This window comes from Centruroides sculpturatus, unplaced genomic scaffold, assembly GCF_000671375.1.
Source record: "Centruroides sculpturatus isolate CEXI.00-Female unplaced genomic scaffold, Cexi_2.0 scaffold2044, whole genome shotgun sequence".
NCBI lineage: Eukaryota > Metazoa > Arthropoda > Arachnida > Scorpiones > Buthidae > Centruroides > Centruroides sculpturatus.
This window is the reverse complement of record NW_019386487.1, coordinates 24890-43099: the sequence shown is the minus strand read 5'-3', so window position 1 is coordinate 43099 and position 18210 is coordinate 24890. Positions and strand designations below refer to the sequence as shown.

The 18210-nt window shown below is 32.0% G+C and overlaps 1 protein-coding gene across 2 annotated transcripts; it reads left to right on the top strand.

Annotated features, from left to right (window-relative positions):
- The first annotated feature begins 7894 nt into the window (after nt 1–7894).
- On the top strand, nt 7895–17485 carry LOC111615136. Of its 2 annotated transcripts, none has more exons than XM_023356538.1 (3): nt 7895–7970; nt 8060–8112; nt 9144–10046. In XM_023356538.1, the coding sequence occupies exons 1-3, from the start codon at nt 7937–7939 to the stop codon at nt 9432–9434; spliced, it is 378 nt and encodes a 125-aa protein (XP_023212306.1). In that variant the 5' UTR covers nt 7895–7936; the 3' UTR covers nt 9435–10046. The 2 variants fall into 2 exon arrangements, with proteins under 2 accessions (XP_023212306.1, XP_023212308.1); XM_023356540.1 differs by lacking the exon at nt 9144–10046 and adding an exon at nt 17129–17485 and having other exon boundaries at nt 7922–7970.
- The last annotated feature ends 725 nt before the right edge of the window (nt 17486–18210 follow it).

Below are 18210 nucleotides of genomic sequence, written 5' to 3'. Positions count from 1 at the left end.
CTCTCGTATATACCTTTAAAAATGCTATTTCTAAATCTGAATTTTGTAAGTCTTGCGGTAATTTATATGATAAAGCAGAAACGTTTGTAATTTCAATTATAAGTTCTTAAATTATATTGTAATTAAAATTGTTTGGAAATAGTAGTTCATAAAGTACAATCGATAATTATTTCTTAAGCAATTTTCAAAACACTAAATATTAAATAAAAACATTGTAATTTATTAATATACTGTATAACTTCTGAGAAAGTCAAAACGTTTCATATTAACTAATATATCTATATATTATTTTATTTCCTGTTTTAATTGTTAATTAATGATATTTTCTTAAGAATTAATTCCCATCATATGATTTATCTGTTAATTCAGATTTAATGTATTTTTATATCGAATGTTTAAATGTAGTACTTAAAATTTTGACAAAAGTATGAAGGGACAAAATGAATTTTTTTTTAATTTTCTTCGCATTTAGCACCCTTCTAATTGATTGAACTTAATAAAATTTCAAAAATGTTAGTTTGCCATTAGCTATTTGTATAAATCCAAATGTTGGTGTTTTTAATTTTTTAAAGAATTTAATTTCACATTTAATTTTTTAAGAGTTAAATTGAGAATAGAGAGTAGTGGATATAATCTTGACATAATTTTCATAATTAACACAAATTACAAACCCCATTTCTCACCGGACATACTATGATAACTTTTGTCTTCTGTTCTGCAGTCGACTGAATTTACATTTCTACGTGAAACGGATGAAGCCTTTCACAAAATCAGTGGAAGAAATAAAATGAAAATTAAAATATAAACGCAAGTCATTTCTAACGAAATTTTTTTCGGAAAGAATGCATATTAACATTGAAGCTTTATTGTTATTTTTTGTCTGTTATTGAATTTTTTTCTTATCAATTTTACAAAAACCTATTTGTGTTTTTATTCGTAACGTTTTGTTATGTGTAATCTGAGTCCATTTTCAGTATGACGGCTTTTTCGAAAATTATAAACCTGACAAAATCTTAAATAAATCTTTTAAATGCAATCAAATATGCAAAATATTGGCTTCTTATTAAAGATTTTTTCTGGACTTAATTCGTAAGAAGTTGCGTGATACGACGAAACATTTTTTTGAATGTAACTGTTTTGTAAAATTATGAAACATTGTAAAATTGTAAATAAAAATCTGGGTATTTTCTAGGAAAACGAAACTAAGCTCTGAGGCATGGGCTTTCTGTTTCGGCTTTACAGTTCGCACGAAAACACAAACGTGGTAACGTACTTTAAATTTCTCCCTAAACCAGTTTAACATCCGTGTTGAAACACAACTTGTTTATGCTTAAAATTAAAGAGAAGATAAACATAAAAGTTTTAATTTAAATATTTTGATATATTATTTTTTTCATCATCAAGCACTAAAAGTGTTCATTTCTTGCATATTACGGGTTTCTTAAGGCCATAATGAAAGGACGAGCATTAAATCCTGACTTCCTGAGCCTAATATACATAAATTGACTTATCCATGAAATTTTTTGTTTTCCTGCCGAACTAGAGAATAACGGCAGATCAATGGATTAGATTGAATTGATAATTTAAAAATCTCTCAAGTTTTCATGGGCGAACTGGTAGGGAGACGATGACTCCGAAGGAAACGTTTTATGAGAAACTAGGTGTTTGATGCGATAAAAAGACCCGAGAAACACAAAACGACAAATCAATTGGTAAGTCACGAATCTACGACCAATTGCCTGTGTTCCGTGCTTTCGTCGACTGGTGGGCGGCAAACTTCACGACTATTAGAAGTTCTCAAGTAACAGCTTCCTTATTGCACTCTTGTTATGAAAGGTTCAGAAAATAAAGTATTGTTTAGTATATGAATATATAATGTAATCATTTTCTTCCCACTTCGTTTTGAATGCCACATTAATTAAGTTTGCAGTAAGTAAATGGATTTTAAAAAATCTTGCAAATTATGCAAGAATAGTCCAGGTTTATCAAAATATTAAAAAAACATGTCTGAAATAGCAGAAATATTGGAAAAATATTAAGTATCATTTAAAAATTGAGTCAAAATTACTACATGAAAGCTTTTCAGAAAATAGAGCACATTTAGTAAGAATAGGTCACATACCTTTTATTAAAGGGAACTGTTTAGTTGATATGCTTCTTGTTGCGAGTTAACTGCCAATAAAATCTCTATAACTATCGATATTAATTAATAAACAGATTTCAAAATTAAAGTAAAATTTTTTAGACATTTCGAAAAACACGATTGCAAAACACAAGCTAATTCGTGGTTGTCGATGATTCCTATATTTTATAATTTTATATCTCATCATACTATAATACGGTATTTCCTAATACAGGTTGAACCTGTCCAAAGCTCTCTGTCCTAGCATTAGGCCCGCTGTGGTGCAGGGTCACATTTTGGCACGCCAATCTCCATTTCTTTCGATCCAAGGCGTCATCCGGGGCGACACTAGCTGTATGTCTTACCTTATCTTGTCCATCCAACGTTTCCTGGTCCTCCCGCGATGTCCAGCTGGATTGAGATGGATGACCATTTTTTCAACAGATTATTCACTGCTTCTGACTACATGGCCATACCAGCCAGACGGGTCTGACACATTTTTTTAGTAATTGGCGCCACTCCTATGATCTTGCGGACATCTGTGTTCGCAACATGGTCAAGTCGAGTGACTCCTAACGACCAGAGAAGCATTTTCAGCTCCATTCCATAAAGATGCTCATGCCTTGCAACTATGCCGCGTTTATTCGTGCCTGTATATCAGGAAAGGTGTCTCCATCAGACTTAATCAAGGAGCCCAGATATTTAAAATGGATGGTTTTGGGAGTTCTAGACCACTGACATTGATAGCGCCAAAATTTTGCTGCTCACTTAGTTTTCCCAAGATTCTGTCGCAAGCCGTTTGCCTCTAGGCAATCATTCTATTCTTGTATTTGGTGTTGCAAGTTGTCCCGAGTCTCACTGATAAGGGCCACATTGTCTGCTTACAGGAGGGACGATGGGTGGGGCGTTTGTATATCAGCAGTTGTTGTATCCATAAACAAAATAAACAGCAGAGGCGACAGCGCAGATCCCTGGTGAACTCCAATATTAATTGTAAATGGTGGTGAAATTCCCGCAAGACAGAAATTGTGACATTGTGATAAGCATTTGAGTCCACTTCGCATAAACTTCAGGGATTTCATGGTTTCGCAGAACTCGCCAGTAAAATTCCTGGATCCTATCGAAGTCCAGGAATGCCATATGTATGGTGCTGTTCTTCTTCCGGTGCTTTTCAACAAGCATTCGTGCCGCATTTATTGCATCTGTGGTCCTGCAGCCTCTGACAAAGCCGCACTGCTTTGGAGTAATGGACACAATATTGCAGACGCGATTATCTATGATCGCCTCCGCAATATTCTGTCCAAATCTGCACCTGAATAAAGCAGAAATTTGCCTAAACAAAAAGAAATTATTAAAAAAATTGATTTTCTGTGTTAAAAAACCTGTTCAAAATAGAAATCTGTCAAACCGAAAAAAAATATTCGATACTGTATCACTCCAGTTTACATAGGTTTCACTGTATATATCATAGTTAACTCCCAAATTGAATACTGTAGGCCTACTCAAATAATTGAACATTGTAAACGTTCGATTACATTCATACAGATATCAGTAAAATACCGAAAGCCTCATATTACGTGCTTCACTGGAAGTGACAAATGGAATACAATCAAAAATCGTACTTTCATCGTAATTATTGCGTGAAGTAATACACAATAAATATTAAGACTGTAAAAAAGTGAATTGCAATCGAAGAAAGGATATTCATTATACTTATGTAGCCTGTAACGTAATCGTAAAAATTTGCATAGCTTGGTTCTCTATTCATATCATCAATTTTAGGCTCAATACAGAATATCATCTCATTAGTATTAGTAGGTTGGGTCATGAGTTATAATGTCAATACAGAAAACTCTTTTTCAATTGGATTTCTTTGAAGAGAATCAGGTGGAAAAAAAATATAACTGTACTTTTCCTTCCTCAAATATTCAATAACCAATTCACTGTGATAGAAAACGACGATTATTCATAATCGACACATGCAATCCAAATTGATGCCTTTTATTACATTAAAGTTATCTCGAAGAAACTTTTTAAACACTTCTGTGTTAAGACTCAAAGATGCTATTCATACTAATTATGGGCATAAAGCTAACATTGTTACCTGTTTCTCAAGGACCTGTAATATATTCGAGTTCATTTCTTTTAGCCACGTTCTTTATACGAATAAAAGTTTATTCCAGTTTCATCAGCAAATAGCAAATTATCATGAATTTGTTCCGTAATTCGAGCATACACTTTTCTCTCGTTGAAAGACCAATACTCAACAAAATTTTCTTAGAAATTCACTTTAAATGGTTATTTGTCCTTTTGTATAAAAGATCTATTCACTTTAATCCGGGTTTTATTAACTCTTTTGATGCCACGAAGTATTAACGAATTATCGCTGTAAGATTTCGTCCGGTGTTGTAAACATGTTTTGGCTTTCAAGGTGTCATTTTGCATACCGATCGCCTAGACCAAAAAGTTTACATCTAGCTAAACATCTAACACACATTATCATCAATCCACAAGACATGCCAAAATTTCTTACTCAGGGCATCGCCTACATGAAACCTAAAAACAACAACACCACAGACCCCACACAATACAGACCAATTACATGTCTTCCAACACTATACAAATTATTGACATCCTGTATCACAAACAAAATATACAAACATGTTGAAGAACACGACATTCTTACAGAACAACAAAAAGGTTGCCGTAGAAATCACAGGGGATGCAAAGAACAGTTACTCATAGATTCAGCCATTCTACGGCAAGCACACAAACAACACAGAAACATACACATGGCATATATAGACTACAGAAAAGCATTCGACAGTGTTCCACACAGTTGGCTGCTACATATTCTACACATGTACAAAATACATCCATCACTCATTGCATTCTTCGAAAACACTATGCAGCACTGGAGAACAACACTACATCTCAGGGTTAGTAACACTTCCATACAAACAAACGAAATATTCATTAGGCGAGGAATTTTTCAAGGAGATTCCTTGAGTCCTCTCTGGTTCTGCCTAGCCCTGAATCCATTATCCAACATGTTAAACAACACGCAATACGGCTACAATATCAGACACGAAAAAACAACACAGTTTACACTCTCACATCTCATGTACATGGACGACATAAAACTTTATGCATCCACACAAAAACAACTTCATCAACTCCTACAAATCACACATTCATACACTAAGGACATACAAATGGAGTTTGGCTTAGACAAATGCAAAACACTTCACATAGAAAAAGGAATCCTGAAGAAAGAAGATTTTGCACTTGGAAATGGAGACGTTATTGAATCCATGGAAGAGGGCGAGTTCTACAAGTACTTAGGATTCCAACAGGCCAAACTAACAGAACATACACAAATAAAGCAACGATTAATTAAAGAATACCAAAGTAGGTTAAACGCTATACTTAGAACACAGTTAAATGCAAAACACACAGTTAAAGCAATAAACACATATGTCATCCCAGTACTCACATACTCTTTTGGAGTTATACATTGGACTCACACAGATCTCGAGCAACTCCAAAGGAAAACAAGAACAACACTTACTAAGCATAAACAACATCATCCTAAATCCGCCACAGAAAGATTAACCCTTCCACGTAAAGAAGGCGGACGTGGCCTGATTGACATAGTTAACCTTCACTACAAACAAATACAGTCACTGCGAGAGTTTTTCTACAAGAAACAAGAAACATCACAGTTACATAAAGCAGTAACTCTAGCAGACTCAAATAACACACCATTAAACTTACACTCACAACATACAGACATGACACAACATATAAAAAGCATAGACAACATTAAGCAATCATGGGCTCAAAAGGCTCTCCATGGCAGGCATCCTTACGACCTGGCCCAGGATTTTGTTGACAAAACTGCGTCAAACAGCTGGTTAGATCGGGGATGCCTCTTTGGGGAGACGGAAGGATTCATGATTGCCATACAGGATCAGGTCATAAATACTAAAAACTACAGAAAACACATACTCAAAGATACAACACTCACAAATGACACATGCAGAAAATGTCACATCATGCCAGAAACTATACAACACATCACTTCTGGTTGCAAGCTCTTGGCACAGACAGATTACTTACATAGACACAATCAAGTAGCAAATATAATACACCAAGAGCTTGCAAAGAAACACAAATTGGCAGACATCCACGAACCATACTACAAGTATATTCCACAGACAGTATTGGAAAATAACACGCACAAAATGTATTACGACAGAGCCATAATCACAGATAAAACAATTTACCACAACAGACCAGACATCACACTCATTGACAAACACAATAAAATCACATACATTATAGACATAACCATTCCAAACACTCACAATGTACAAAACACATGCACAGAAAAAATTAGCAAGTACACAGAACTCGCCCAGGAAATAAGGCATCTGTGGAGGATGGATAGAGTGCTTATTGTACCTGTTGTTCTCTCCTGTACAGGTGTGATACCCCACACGCTTCACAAAAGCCTGTGAACATTACAATTGAATAGAAATACATACATCACACTACAGAAGGCCACTATATTGAATACATGCCATATTGTTAGGAAATTCCTGAATACAGGCACACACTCTGACACACTTATTTAATTTTAGTTTTGTTTTGGTTGCTATGCCTTGATTCTGGTCCAGCATAGTTACACAGCCACCGGTGTGAACCTAGTATAACTCACAAAACCCAACATAATAACATGACAGCGTACAGACAACAACTACACCATAGATATTGAATACACGCCATATTGTTAGGAAATTACTGGATATAGACACAGACACACTTATTTTACTTTAGTTTTGTTTTGGTTGCCATGCCTTGACACTGGTACGGCATAGTGCATAGCCATTGATGTCAACCGAGTATAACTCACGAAACCCAACATAATAATAATAATAATCTACTATATAAAGCTGAAAAACAGGGCATTATGTTTATTTCTGTCATGGTATGCCAAAAATGGGCACTAGAAGCGCCCCTAACTATTATTTAAATTAACAATATAAAATATTTTATATTTATTTCATAGTTTTACAGTTTAATACTCAGTATATTATTATTTTTATTTTAAATTTAGTATGCCCCTCTGCTTGCATCCGGACTTTCGATTTGTAATAATAATACAACAAAACATCAATTTAACACACTTCTGACTTTATGGACAAAACTTCCTATTCGTATGACGTACTGCAGGTGAAAATTAACATACCGTTAATTTTAAAATGATTTCTATACATAATTAATTAACAGATAATTTTTAAAAATATAAAAGAACGGTTTTTCGTTCGAATAAGTTCTTCAAATCGAGGTTTTACAGTAATAATAATTATTACAAGATAAATTTATCATAATTATAATCATCAAACACATTTATCTCCTATCCTTTCTGCATACTTTTTCTCTATATCGAGACTATTATTTCAATGAAATTGTTGTTTGATCATCCCTAATTTTACAGTTTTAAATAACAGTTTAGTGTATATAATAAAAAAAGCAAAATATATTAAATAAAATGAAATCATGAAATTCTTCGATGAGTTTATCAAATTAACTTAACATTATTGTGATTACAATTCTAAGCTGCAATTCATCTGAAATTTCACTTTTAAGATATTTGTAACAATATAAATGCCATGTAATTTTTTTATCTTATCATGGTTTTTCAGTCAATATATTTACAAAATATGAATATATTACCGATTCCTACATATATAAATAGAGGCAGAGAACTGCAGTTCAATATTCATAATATTACTGGATTGATACAAGATGAATAGGCTGTTCATAGTGTTAACTTTTGTTGGTAAGATGAAATTATAAGCATGTACCGAAATATTTTTAAAAAAACATATTAAATTTTGCAGAAACGATCATAATTTGTATTTTTTACAGGAATTGTTTCGTTGTACAACTTTCAGGGTGATGCCGCATTGATAGATGATTTGGTTAGTATACTTTTTAAAAGGAATCTTTTTAAATCTACTCTTTTAAAACAGTGGTTCTTAGCCTTTTTCGCTGTCTGTATTCCTTAATTTATAAATGCCTCCTGTTTCCCCAGAGCAATCTTTATTAATTATTTTACTTAGCTAGGCAGGTAAACCCATGTTTTCTTGTAATACAGAAAAAACATTAGGCAACTCTTAATTTAAGTATAAGTAATTACACGACCATTAATTTTAGTATAGGTAGCGTATGTAGGTGATCTTTAATTTCAGTATAGTGAACGTTTATGAATGAAAATACGTCTGTGTCAATTCGTTAGAACATACACGTCGAACTTACAATTTTACAACTGAAATATAGGTCTGTATATTTAATTAGCAGTTATGTATTGTGACTTTGTCACAATGCCGGGCTGCAATGTTTATTCGTATTTTTAATTTATTTAGTATAAAATATTTGCTTTCATTCTCAAATTAGTAGTGTCTTGTCCTTTTCATTATATGTTTTCTGTTTGCAATGGAATCATATCGGTCATCTATCTATATTCTTTTAAGAGAAAATTTTGAATTGAAATAACTGACTTTTGGTTTTCCGCGAAAGATCGTTCACAGTTAATCGGGGCCGCGTGGTTCTATGATTTCTACCTCTGCATTTTTTATCAACACATTATTTCTAGAAATGAGTTTTTATTGAGATAATATAAAAAGTTCAGTTCAAATTAATAGTATTTTCTAAAAATGAACTTGCGGAATAAAGCAACTTAATCACATGTGCAGTTTGCCAACAAGGTTTTTGCTGCAAATACTTTCTATGGAAAACTGGCTACTATTTAAATGAACCACACAAAGGAACCACTAAAGCTGCACGTGGCCAGCACGTTGATTATGCGCGAACCCATAGCCAGCTGTCAAGTTCAGTTGTTTTTATTTACTCGTTTCTGATGGGCCCACTGGAAATAGTATTGTACGTTTCAAGTTAAGAACCACTGCCACTTGTATAATAAATAATAAAAATAAGCTTTCATTTTTTTTAGAGACAGATAATTCAAAATACAGTTGATGTCATAGAAGCTATTAAAACACTGGAAGCTCACTTAAAAACTTCCAATCCGGACAAATCGCTTCTAACTAAAGATATCAAACAAATTACGGATTTGATTGATAAACTAAATGGTTCGCCATTTGAAAAATTGAAACATCACTTCAAGTCACAATTAAAAGACTTAAAATCAGGAATAAACAGCTCTTCAAGTAAAAAGTTCGAGAAAGCAGTAGCTAACACATTAAAGTCTGTTTCATCGTTTTTAGAGAAGAAGGTCAAATAAGAAATTCCTATATTACATCCATATATACAAAATTATGACAAATTTAAATTTAAAGAGTAGTATGTTTCAAGTATATCGTTTTGTCTTTTATATAGAACACAGTTAATTGTATATGTTATTTAAAACAGAATACTATGCTGTATAATTTCTTTATATAAAATAAAAGAACAGTAAAGATTTGTCTAACTTTCCCGTCTGTTAAGTGATTTTATTTTAAAAATGACTTTTATATTTTTAATCATACACTATTAATTAATAAACAAATTGTCTTTGGCGCTATCTATTATAAACATTCATCATAGAAACTTTTTATATTGTTAATTATTATAAAATTTGACACGATTTCTATGTTTTTCTTCGTTATATATACAACAACCGGGAAAAAATGAACAATTTTCTTCATCCTTATATATTTATATGAGAAAAACCGTACCCCAATAAGCATAATTAGTACTTGGGCACAGTTACATAATTTTTTAAAAGTTGTTGCTTTTTCTTAAAAAATTTTGATAAATACTTAATGAATTTTGAAACGTGTAGATTTTCTTCAAACTTGACGTGAAATTTGTATCATACTTTATAATATAAATCGTTTATATTTTGAAAATCTTTTATTTAGAATTGATAGATGGAACTGCTGATGATAATAGAAAGTAAATGAAACACTGCAAGTGCCAAGAAAATAAAGTACGGGTAGCAAAAGAGTAGAGCTGTCTCAGAAACGTCTAAAGATATTTCAACTTGGGCCTGTTACGGAAAATTCCAGCTGTTAAGCGTTTTTATTTGACTTGTGAGTGTCGAAAAGGAGTACACCAGTTTATTTTTTTAAAATATCTGTAATTAATAATTAAGTAGAGAACTGTTTTATCTTACCTGTTTAGTATTCTTTATTAAATACTGTAGTTTACTATTTATATTTAGTGAATCAACTTATATGTAGTACTGTACTGTACTGTACATACATTAATAGCTTAAACATGACAATAAATACAGTGTATATATTACGTATGTATTGTGTAAAAAAAATTGTGCGAAAAAATTATTACACAATTTGACTAAATGTGTCACACTTAGCCAAAAGCCATCCCCACTACTCATACATAACGGTCCTCGATTATTCGAAAACATTTAAGATTAAGATTAATTTAAGATTACATTATAGCCAATCTTACCCGTTTTCACAGAATGCAAGAATTTGGTCCCCCGTTTCAAAACTAATTAGAAAATTTTTACATAGATCTAAAAATATGTTCGATTTTCCGTAAAAACGCAAAAAAACCGCATCTGCGCATGTAATCTTGCACGTCGCTTTCTCTTAACACTTCAATTGTTAGTTAACCACTTCCATTGTTAAAAACCTCTCCCAGCGGGGGAATTTCGAAAAATCCCTTCTTAGTGTGCATTCTCGTAACGCACCCTAACTGTGTACCAAAAAACAACCTTCAACTGCTAACCGTTTGGACTCTGCGCTTCTTATTATTATTCGGAGTGGTTATTTCAAAGGGCAATTTTGGCAACTAAAAATAATATTTTCGACGATATCAACTTTAATATTCAAAAGAAAATTCAGAACTGGCAAGAGCTCCTCCTCTTTTAAGTTTGGGCATTGTACAAAATATAAATTAAATAAACTTTTTATTAACAAATACACTAAGTACACTTTACACAGTTTTCACACCTTATTTTCGATTTATATTCAGTCATTGTATCACTTTGACTACTCACACTTCACTGTTTTAATTCACTCACTGCACTACTTTGGAATTTTCACTTTTTTTTTCGGTTCTTCCCTTTGTCATTAATAAGAAACTGACGTTCGAACCCACGATGAATCTTGCTTTATATACCCCCACTAATGGGTAGTCCCACCGATGCAAAAAAGGCTTCGAATGGTCCACGATGTTCCAGAACATTCCACAACATTCGAGAGTGTTCTGGAATGTTCCGAGATGTTTTCGAACGTTCCAGAACAACCAGAAACATTCTGGAATGTTGTGGAATGCTCTCGAATACTGTCGAATGTTCTGGACTGTTCTAGAAATTTCTAGAGGGCAAAACTTCCAGCAATTATATCTTCAACAGTGCGTTCTTCAGGTAAAAACGGAAACCTTCTTCATGGATGGGGAATAGAGGGCTACCACACCATATATCTCCCTTGATCGTATCGGGACTCGTTTTTGAGTTTTAGCGGCACGCACATTGTACACTTACCTTTATTATATATATTGATTGATTATTTTAAATCCCAATTTAAAGTTTCTTAATTTATGAAAAAATTGGACTTCATTGGACTTCAATAAGCCCCGAAAAACCTAGATCTGTCTATGCTCATTAGCAATAATTTGTTAAATTTCCCCACTATTACAATAAAAAGAAAGTTAAGACGAAGCACGAGAGCGGTAAAGGACTCGCAGATTTGGCGGCCAAGTCGTCAGTTTACGATGGTAAATGTAATTTTCATTTTATTGTACATTACTTACGTATTTTATTTATTTTTTTCGAGTTTAAATTTATTATTAGAGCGTGTATTTGTGTTATTTTTACATTAAGTAATGTGTATTTGCAGTTTAAAGTTTATCGAAATGGGTACTGTTCAAATTCGAAGAATGAATTAATTCGATTTTCATTATTCCTTATCAGGAACATTGCTTTTCACTTCGACCAATTCGCAGTTAAGCGACCTCCTAAATTGAATTAAATTTGAAGCATGGGGTATCACTGTGTTGTCATTTGAAAAAGGCATCTCCAAACTCAGCCAAAATAACTTACTTGTTAGTCACAAATTCATCATAAGCTAATTTAAAACTAACTATAGATGCTGTTTTGTAATGATAATTGGTAATAAAATTGCAATTTATCACGATATAAATTACAAATTATCATATCATTATAATTTATCGCGAAAATATGTTTGCTATGACGAATTCTGTTACAAATATTTTTGTAAATGTTAAACTACATATTTACAATATCTGAATTATTCTTATTTTATGTCATGATATAATATATTTTTAATTTTTTCTTAATCTATCTTAAGATTTCTTATTGCAGGACTCCTTAGATTTGTAAAATCAGCTTTCGTACTGTTATAAAAATTTATTTTGGTGTTTATTTTTATTTAATAGAGTGCCAACATGCCATTTTCTCACACTTGAAATGAATCAAGTAGAGGAAATACAATTGTACTTTGCTTTCTTAAACATTAACTAACTAATTCATTGTGATTAAAGCGACAATTATTCATAATCGACACACGCAATTGAAATTAATGTCTTTTAGTACATCAAAGTTATCTCGAAGAAACTTTTTAAACACTTCTGTATTATAGTCATTAATTAAGACGCAAAGATGCTATTTCTACTAATTATTTGCATAAAGCTAGCATTGTTATCTGTTTCTGAAGGACCTGTAATATTCGAATTAATTTCGTTTAGCCACGTTCTTTATGCGAATAAAAGTTTATTCCAGTTTCATCTGCATATAGCAAATTATCAAGCACTTGTACTGTAATTCGTGCATACACTTTTCTCTCCTTGAAAGATCAATACTCAACAAAATTTTCTTATAAATTCACTATAAACGGCTATTAGTCCTTTTGTACAAAAGATCAATTCACTGTAGTCCTCGTTTTCTTAACTTTTTTGATGCCACGAAGTGTTAACGAATTATCGTTGTAAGATTTTGTCCGGTGTTGTAAACACGTTTTGGTTTTCGAGATATCATTTTGCATATCGATAGCCTAGACTAAAAAGATCGTAACGCAAATTTTCCGACACATCAAAAATGCAGAAAACAATAAAAATTTTGGGTTTTGACAATTAAACTGCTTTCTCGTAATTAAAACGTTAAAGTGTTTTAAAACATTTTTAATTAAAAGATTTTGGTGTTAAAGTGTGTGTATTTTCGTATTTTAACAGGCCATAAAGTGATTTTATAACTCAGAGGTTTCGGGCTAGGTCATCGATATATTTATGATGCAATTCGTAAAACTATTTAGGATTCTGGAAAATATTTATGATTACTTTTCGAAACAAATATCAAATTGATAAAAAAGTAGCCTTTCATGAAAAATGGTATTTTTTTATCCTTTTCGACCTTTATTTATTTGCAAGCATGCTCTAGTAAAGCAGCGTATTAGCCGAAGTATTTCTGCTGATTAATTCAAAGTTTTCATAATTCTTACTATGACAGATTACAGTATTATTTGGCAGAGTCTAATATATAATCGAGACGGGTTGATAATAATAATAATAATGAGAGCAAAGCCCAAACGGTTAGGAGTTGAAAGTTGAAATTTCGTACACAGTTAGGGTACGTTAGGAGAACGCACAGTAAGAAGGGATTTTTCGAAATTCCTCCCCACGGGGAGAAAGACAGGATTTAAGGCTTAACACTTCCATCAACAATAGAAGTGTTAAGTAACAATGGAAGTGCTAAGTAGCAATGGAAGCGTCAACAATGGAAGTGTTACGTAACAATGGAATTGTTAAGAGAAAGCGAAGTGCAAGACGCAGATGCAGTTTTTTCGTTTTTGGGGGAAATTGAACATATTTTTACACCTATCGATAAATTCTTTAATTAGTCTGGAAACAAGGGGACCCAATTCTTGCATTCTGGGAAAACGGGTAAGGTTGACTGTAACGTAATAATCTTTATCTTAGTTATCGTTACTTTTGTCCGAGCAACGCCGGGCCCACCTGCTAGTTTCTAATAATAGTGCAATTCTTCCAAAAATTATTCAAATTTCTCTAAAAATATTGGAATTTGTGTGTTAATTAATTTAAAAAATGCATTTCAAAATTTTCAAGTCTGAAACATTTTTTGAAAAAATTGCAATATTTCTCATAAACTTTAGATTGAATAGTGTAAAAGACCATAAAATCATTTGCAAATCAGAAAATTTGCCAATTATCTATTTGTAAAAATGTTTATAACACAATACAATTTATGAACTTAAATGATATGAATATATTGTAATTAAATATCCAAATTAAAATGCAAATATATGTAAACTAGAAAATGAGCCCGGCATTGCTTGGGCAAAAATGAACGATAGCGATGATTAAGATTAGATTACAGCCGATCATACTCGGTTTTACCGGGTGCAAGAATTGTGTTCACCCTCTTCCCAGAGTAATTAGAGAATTTTTAGATGTATGTAAAAATATGTTTATTTCTTGTAAAAACGTAAAAACCGAATATAAAATAGTACAGTAGAATTTGTGTTTAATGGTAATCCTTAAATTTCGACTTTCAACTCCTAATCGTTTGGGCTCTGCGCTTAATAATTATTAATGATAATAATATTGTTATTATTATTTAATCTATATTATTTATTTAAGATATAATAATAATAATACAAAAAACTTCGATTTAACAAACTTCNTTCGTATTTTAACAGGCCATAAAGTGATTTTATAACTCAGAGGTTTCGGGCTAGGTCATCGATATATTTATGATGCAATTCGTAAAACTATTTAGGATTCTGGAAAATATTTATGATTACTTTTCGAAACAAATATCAAATTGATAAAAAAGTAGCCTTTCATGAAAAATGGTATTTTTTTATCCTTTTCGACCTTTATTTATTTGCAAGCATGCTCTGGTAAAGCAACGTATTAGCCGAAGTATTTCTGCTGATTAATTCAAAGTTTTCATAATTCTTACTATGAGAGGTTATTATTTGGCATAGTTTCTAATAATAGTGCAATTCTTCCAAAAATTATTCAAATTTCTCTAAAAATATTGGAATTTGTGTGTTAATTAACTAAAAAAATGCATTTCAAAATTTTCAAGTCTGAAACATTTTTTGAAAAAATTGCAATATTTCTCATAAACTTTAGATTGAATAATGTAAAAGACCATAAAATCATTTGCAAATCAGAAAATTTGCCAATTATCTATTTGTATAAAAATTTATTACACAATACAATTTATGAACTTAAATGAAATGAATATATTGTAATGAAATACCCAAATTAAAATGCAAATATATGTAAACTAGAAAATGAGCCCGGCATTGCTTGGGCAAAAATGAACGATAGCGATGATTAAGATTAGATTACAGCCGATCATACTCGGTTTCACCAGGTGCAAGAATTGTGTTCACCCTCTTCCCAGAGTAATTAGAGAATTTTTAGATGTATGTAAAAATATGTTTATTTCTTGTAAAAATATGTTTATTTCTTGTAAAAATATGTTTATTTCTTGTAAAAACGCAAAAACCGAATATAAAATAGTACAGTAGAATTTGTGTTTAATGGTAATCCTTAAATTTCGACTTTCAACTCCTAATCGTTTGGGCTCTGCGCTTAATAATTATTAATNCTGAAATTAGTAATGCATTTTCTCTGTCCATCATACTTTTCCTGTTTGCGATAGTGTCATGCCGGTCACCTATCTAAATCCTTTCTGGAGAGAATTTTGAATTGAAATAACTTTTTGATTGGTCGCAAAAGACCACATGTAGTTTGTCGCAACCACGTGATTCTAAGATTCTTATGTTTAGTCTTGGTTTTCATCTATTTCATTCTTTTCTCGAGATTAAGGAATGACAAGCAGACAGTCAAACCACATTGGAAATTTACAGGTCTACAATTTTTCAAATTCTAGTTCAATCAATCATGCATTCAAATTTGGCAATAGTGCATTTTGTATAAAGATATTATTTCTAGAAATGAGTTTTTTAATGAGATAATATAAAAAGTTCAATTCAAATTAATAGTACAGTCGACCCCCCTATAGCACGGTAGATACGTTCCGGTTTTCATGAATCCATTTTCTACGCGTCCAGCCAATCACAGCTTGATACGTATGCAGTTTACGGACTACGGCTGTTTGAAATGTTTCTTTCATAAAATTAATCGATTCTAGATTAATTCGACTCAACATTTCCAAAATACGTACAATTTTTTGGGAATAATCCGTATAAACTATGCTATAAACAAAAAGTTGTAGGATTACTTACCGAGCGTGCACCGTTCGACTACGCCATTGCTTAAGCTTGTTTTCATCGTGGAGCTTGTCATCGAATGGCGCTCGCTTGCTTCCTGATAAATTATTTTTTTGCGAAAAATTCGCTGAACTTTGGAGACATTATTAATATGAATATAATTTTTATGGACGTTAAATTATAAGTTGCTTTTAGTAGGTCCGCCCCTCGTTTAAACTCAATGGTTTGTGCAATATCCGCTATTGGTCTAGATTCGACCAATCATGTCGCAACACCAGTCGGCGATAACGTTTCACCGAATTATACGAGTTTTTTTTAGGATGTTTGTACGAATACTGTCGCAATTTTTTCGCCGTGATATAGGAATCCGAACTATAGGAACCCGTGTTATAGGGGGTCCTCTGTATTCCCTAAAAATAAACTAGCAGAATAAAGCAACTCAATCACATCGACTGTCTGCCAACGAGGTTTTTCCTGCGAATACTTTCTGTGGAAAACTGGCTACTATTTAAATGTAACCGCTATTTAAATGTACTATTTAAATGTAACACACAAAGTAACCGCTAAAACTGCACGTGGTCAGCACGTTGATTAGGTGCGAACCCATAGCCAGCTGTCAAGTTCATTTGTTTGTATCCACTTGTTTCTGATGGGCCCATTAGAAATAGTATCGTACGTTGCAAGTTAAGAACCACTGCCACTTGTATAATAAATAATAAAAATAAGCTTTCATTATTTTCAGAGACACATAATCGACAATACAGTTGATGTCATACAATCCATTAAAACATTAGAAGCTCACTTAAAAACTTCCAATCCGGACAAATCGCTTCTAACTAAAGATATCAAACAAATTACGGGTTTGTTGGATAAACTACACGGTTCGCCATTTCAAAAATTAAACTTTCACTTCGGATCTCAATTAAAAGACTTAAAATCAGGAATAGACAGCTCTTCAAGTAAAAAGTTCGAGAAAGCAGTAGCTGATGCGTTAAAGACTGTTTCATCGTTTTTAAAGAAGAAGTTCAAATAAGAAATTTTTATATTATTTCCATATATATAACAAGATAGCAAATTTGAATTTAAAAAGTAGTTTAAAATTAAAGTNACAAGTAAAAATATTGGTCTCCAGAAAAGATATCTAACTTTGTTTATTTTTTCTACATTTTTCCACGATTACATTGCTCCACTACCACAGTAACAACATATCAGCCTCTTTATTCCTAGACTTGTTACACCATCTCTGGACACAAGATCAGCCTTGGAACATCAATTTTCCAAAAAAGTATGCATTTCGAACCTACAGTCCCTCATCAGCTTCTTTACAAATATTTATGAATTTGACACATGCACAATAGTGTTTATTGCATTTTGACACTTTAAACATTATGACTTCACATAAATTCAACTTCAAAATATAGCCATTTAAAGTGTCAATATCGCCACAATATTTTTTTTACGACAGAAAACATCAAGTTTAGAATAAAACATATTTAGAGAAAAATGTCATTTACAACATTACAGCATCGATTGCTTCAAACATCAAAATAATTATCTATATCCAAGTTATATTTGACTACATCAAACATTTACAATAAATAATAGACTTATCAATTACAGAATAATTGAAACAAATATCAAGTCATACTTATGCACCATATAATTTTTTAGTTAAAGCTCTGTAATATGAAATTATAGTTTATTAAATACTATAATTTAAAAATAACATTTAACTCTACATCATCCGTCGGGCAATTATACAGCAAATAGTTCAGATCATTTCGTATCCCACTATTGCATATTATATACAAATATAATTAATAT

Bases quoted from the DNA above. Each gene is read 5' to 3' on its own strand.
- LOC111615136 (XM_023356540.1), top strand. From the start codon at position 7,937: ATGAATAGGCTGTTCATAGTGTTAACTTTTGTTG. The intron at 7,971-8,059 runs GTAAGATGAAAT...TATTTTTTACAG, and splicing joins CATAGTGTTAACTTTTGTTG to GAATTGTTTCGTTGTACAAC. The intron at 8,113-17,128 runs GTTAGTATACTT...CATTATTTTCAG, and splicing joins CCGCATTGATAGATGATTTG to AGACACATAATCGACAATAC.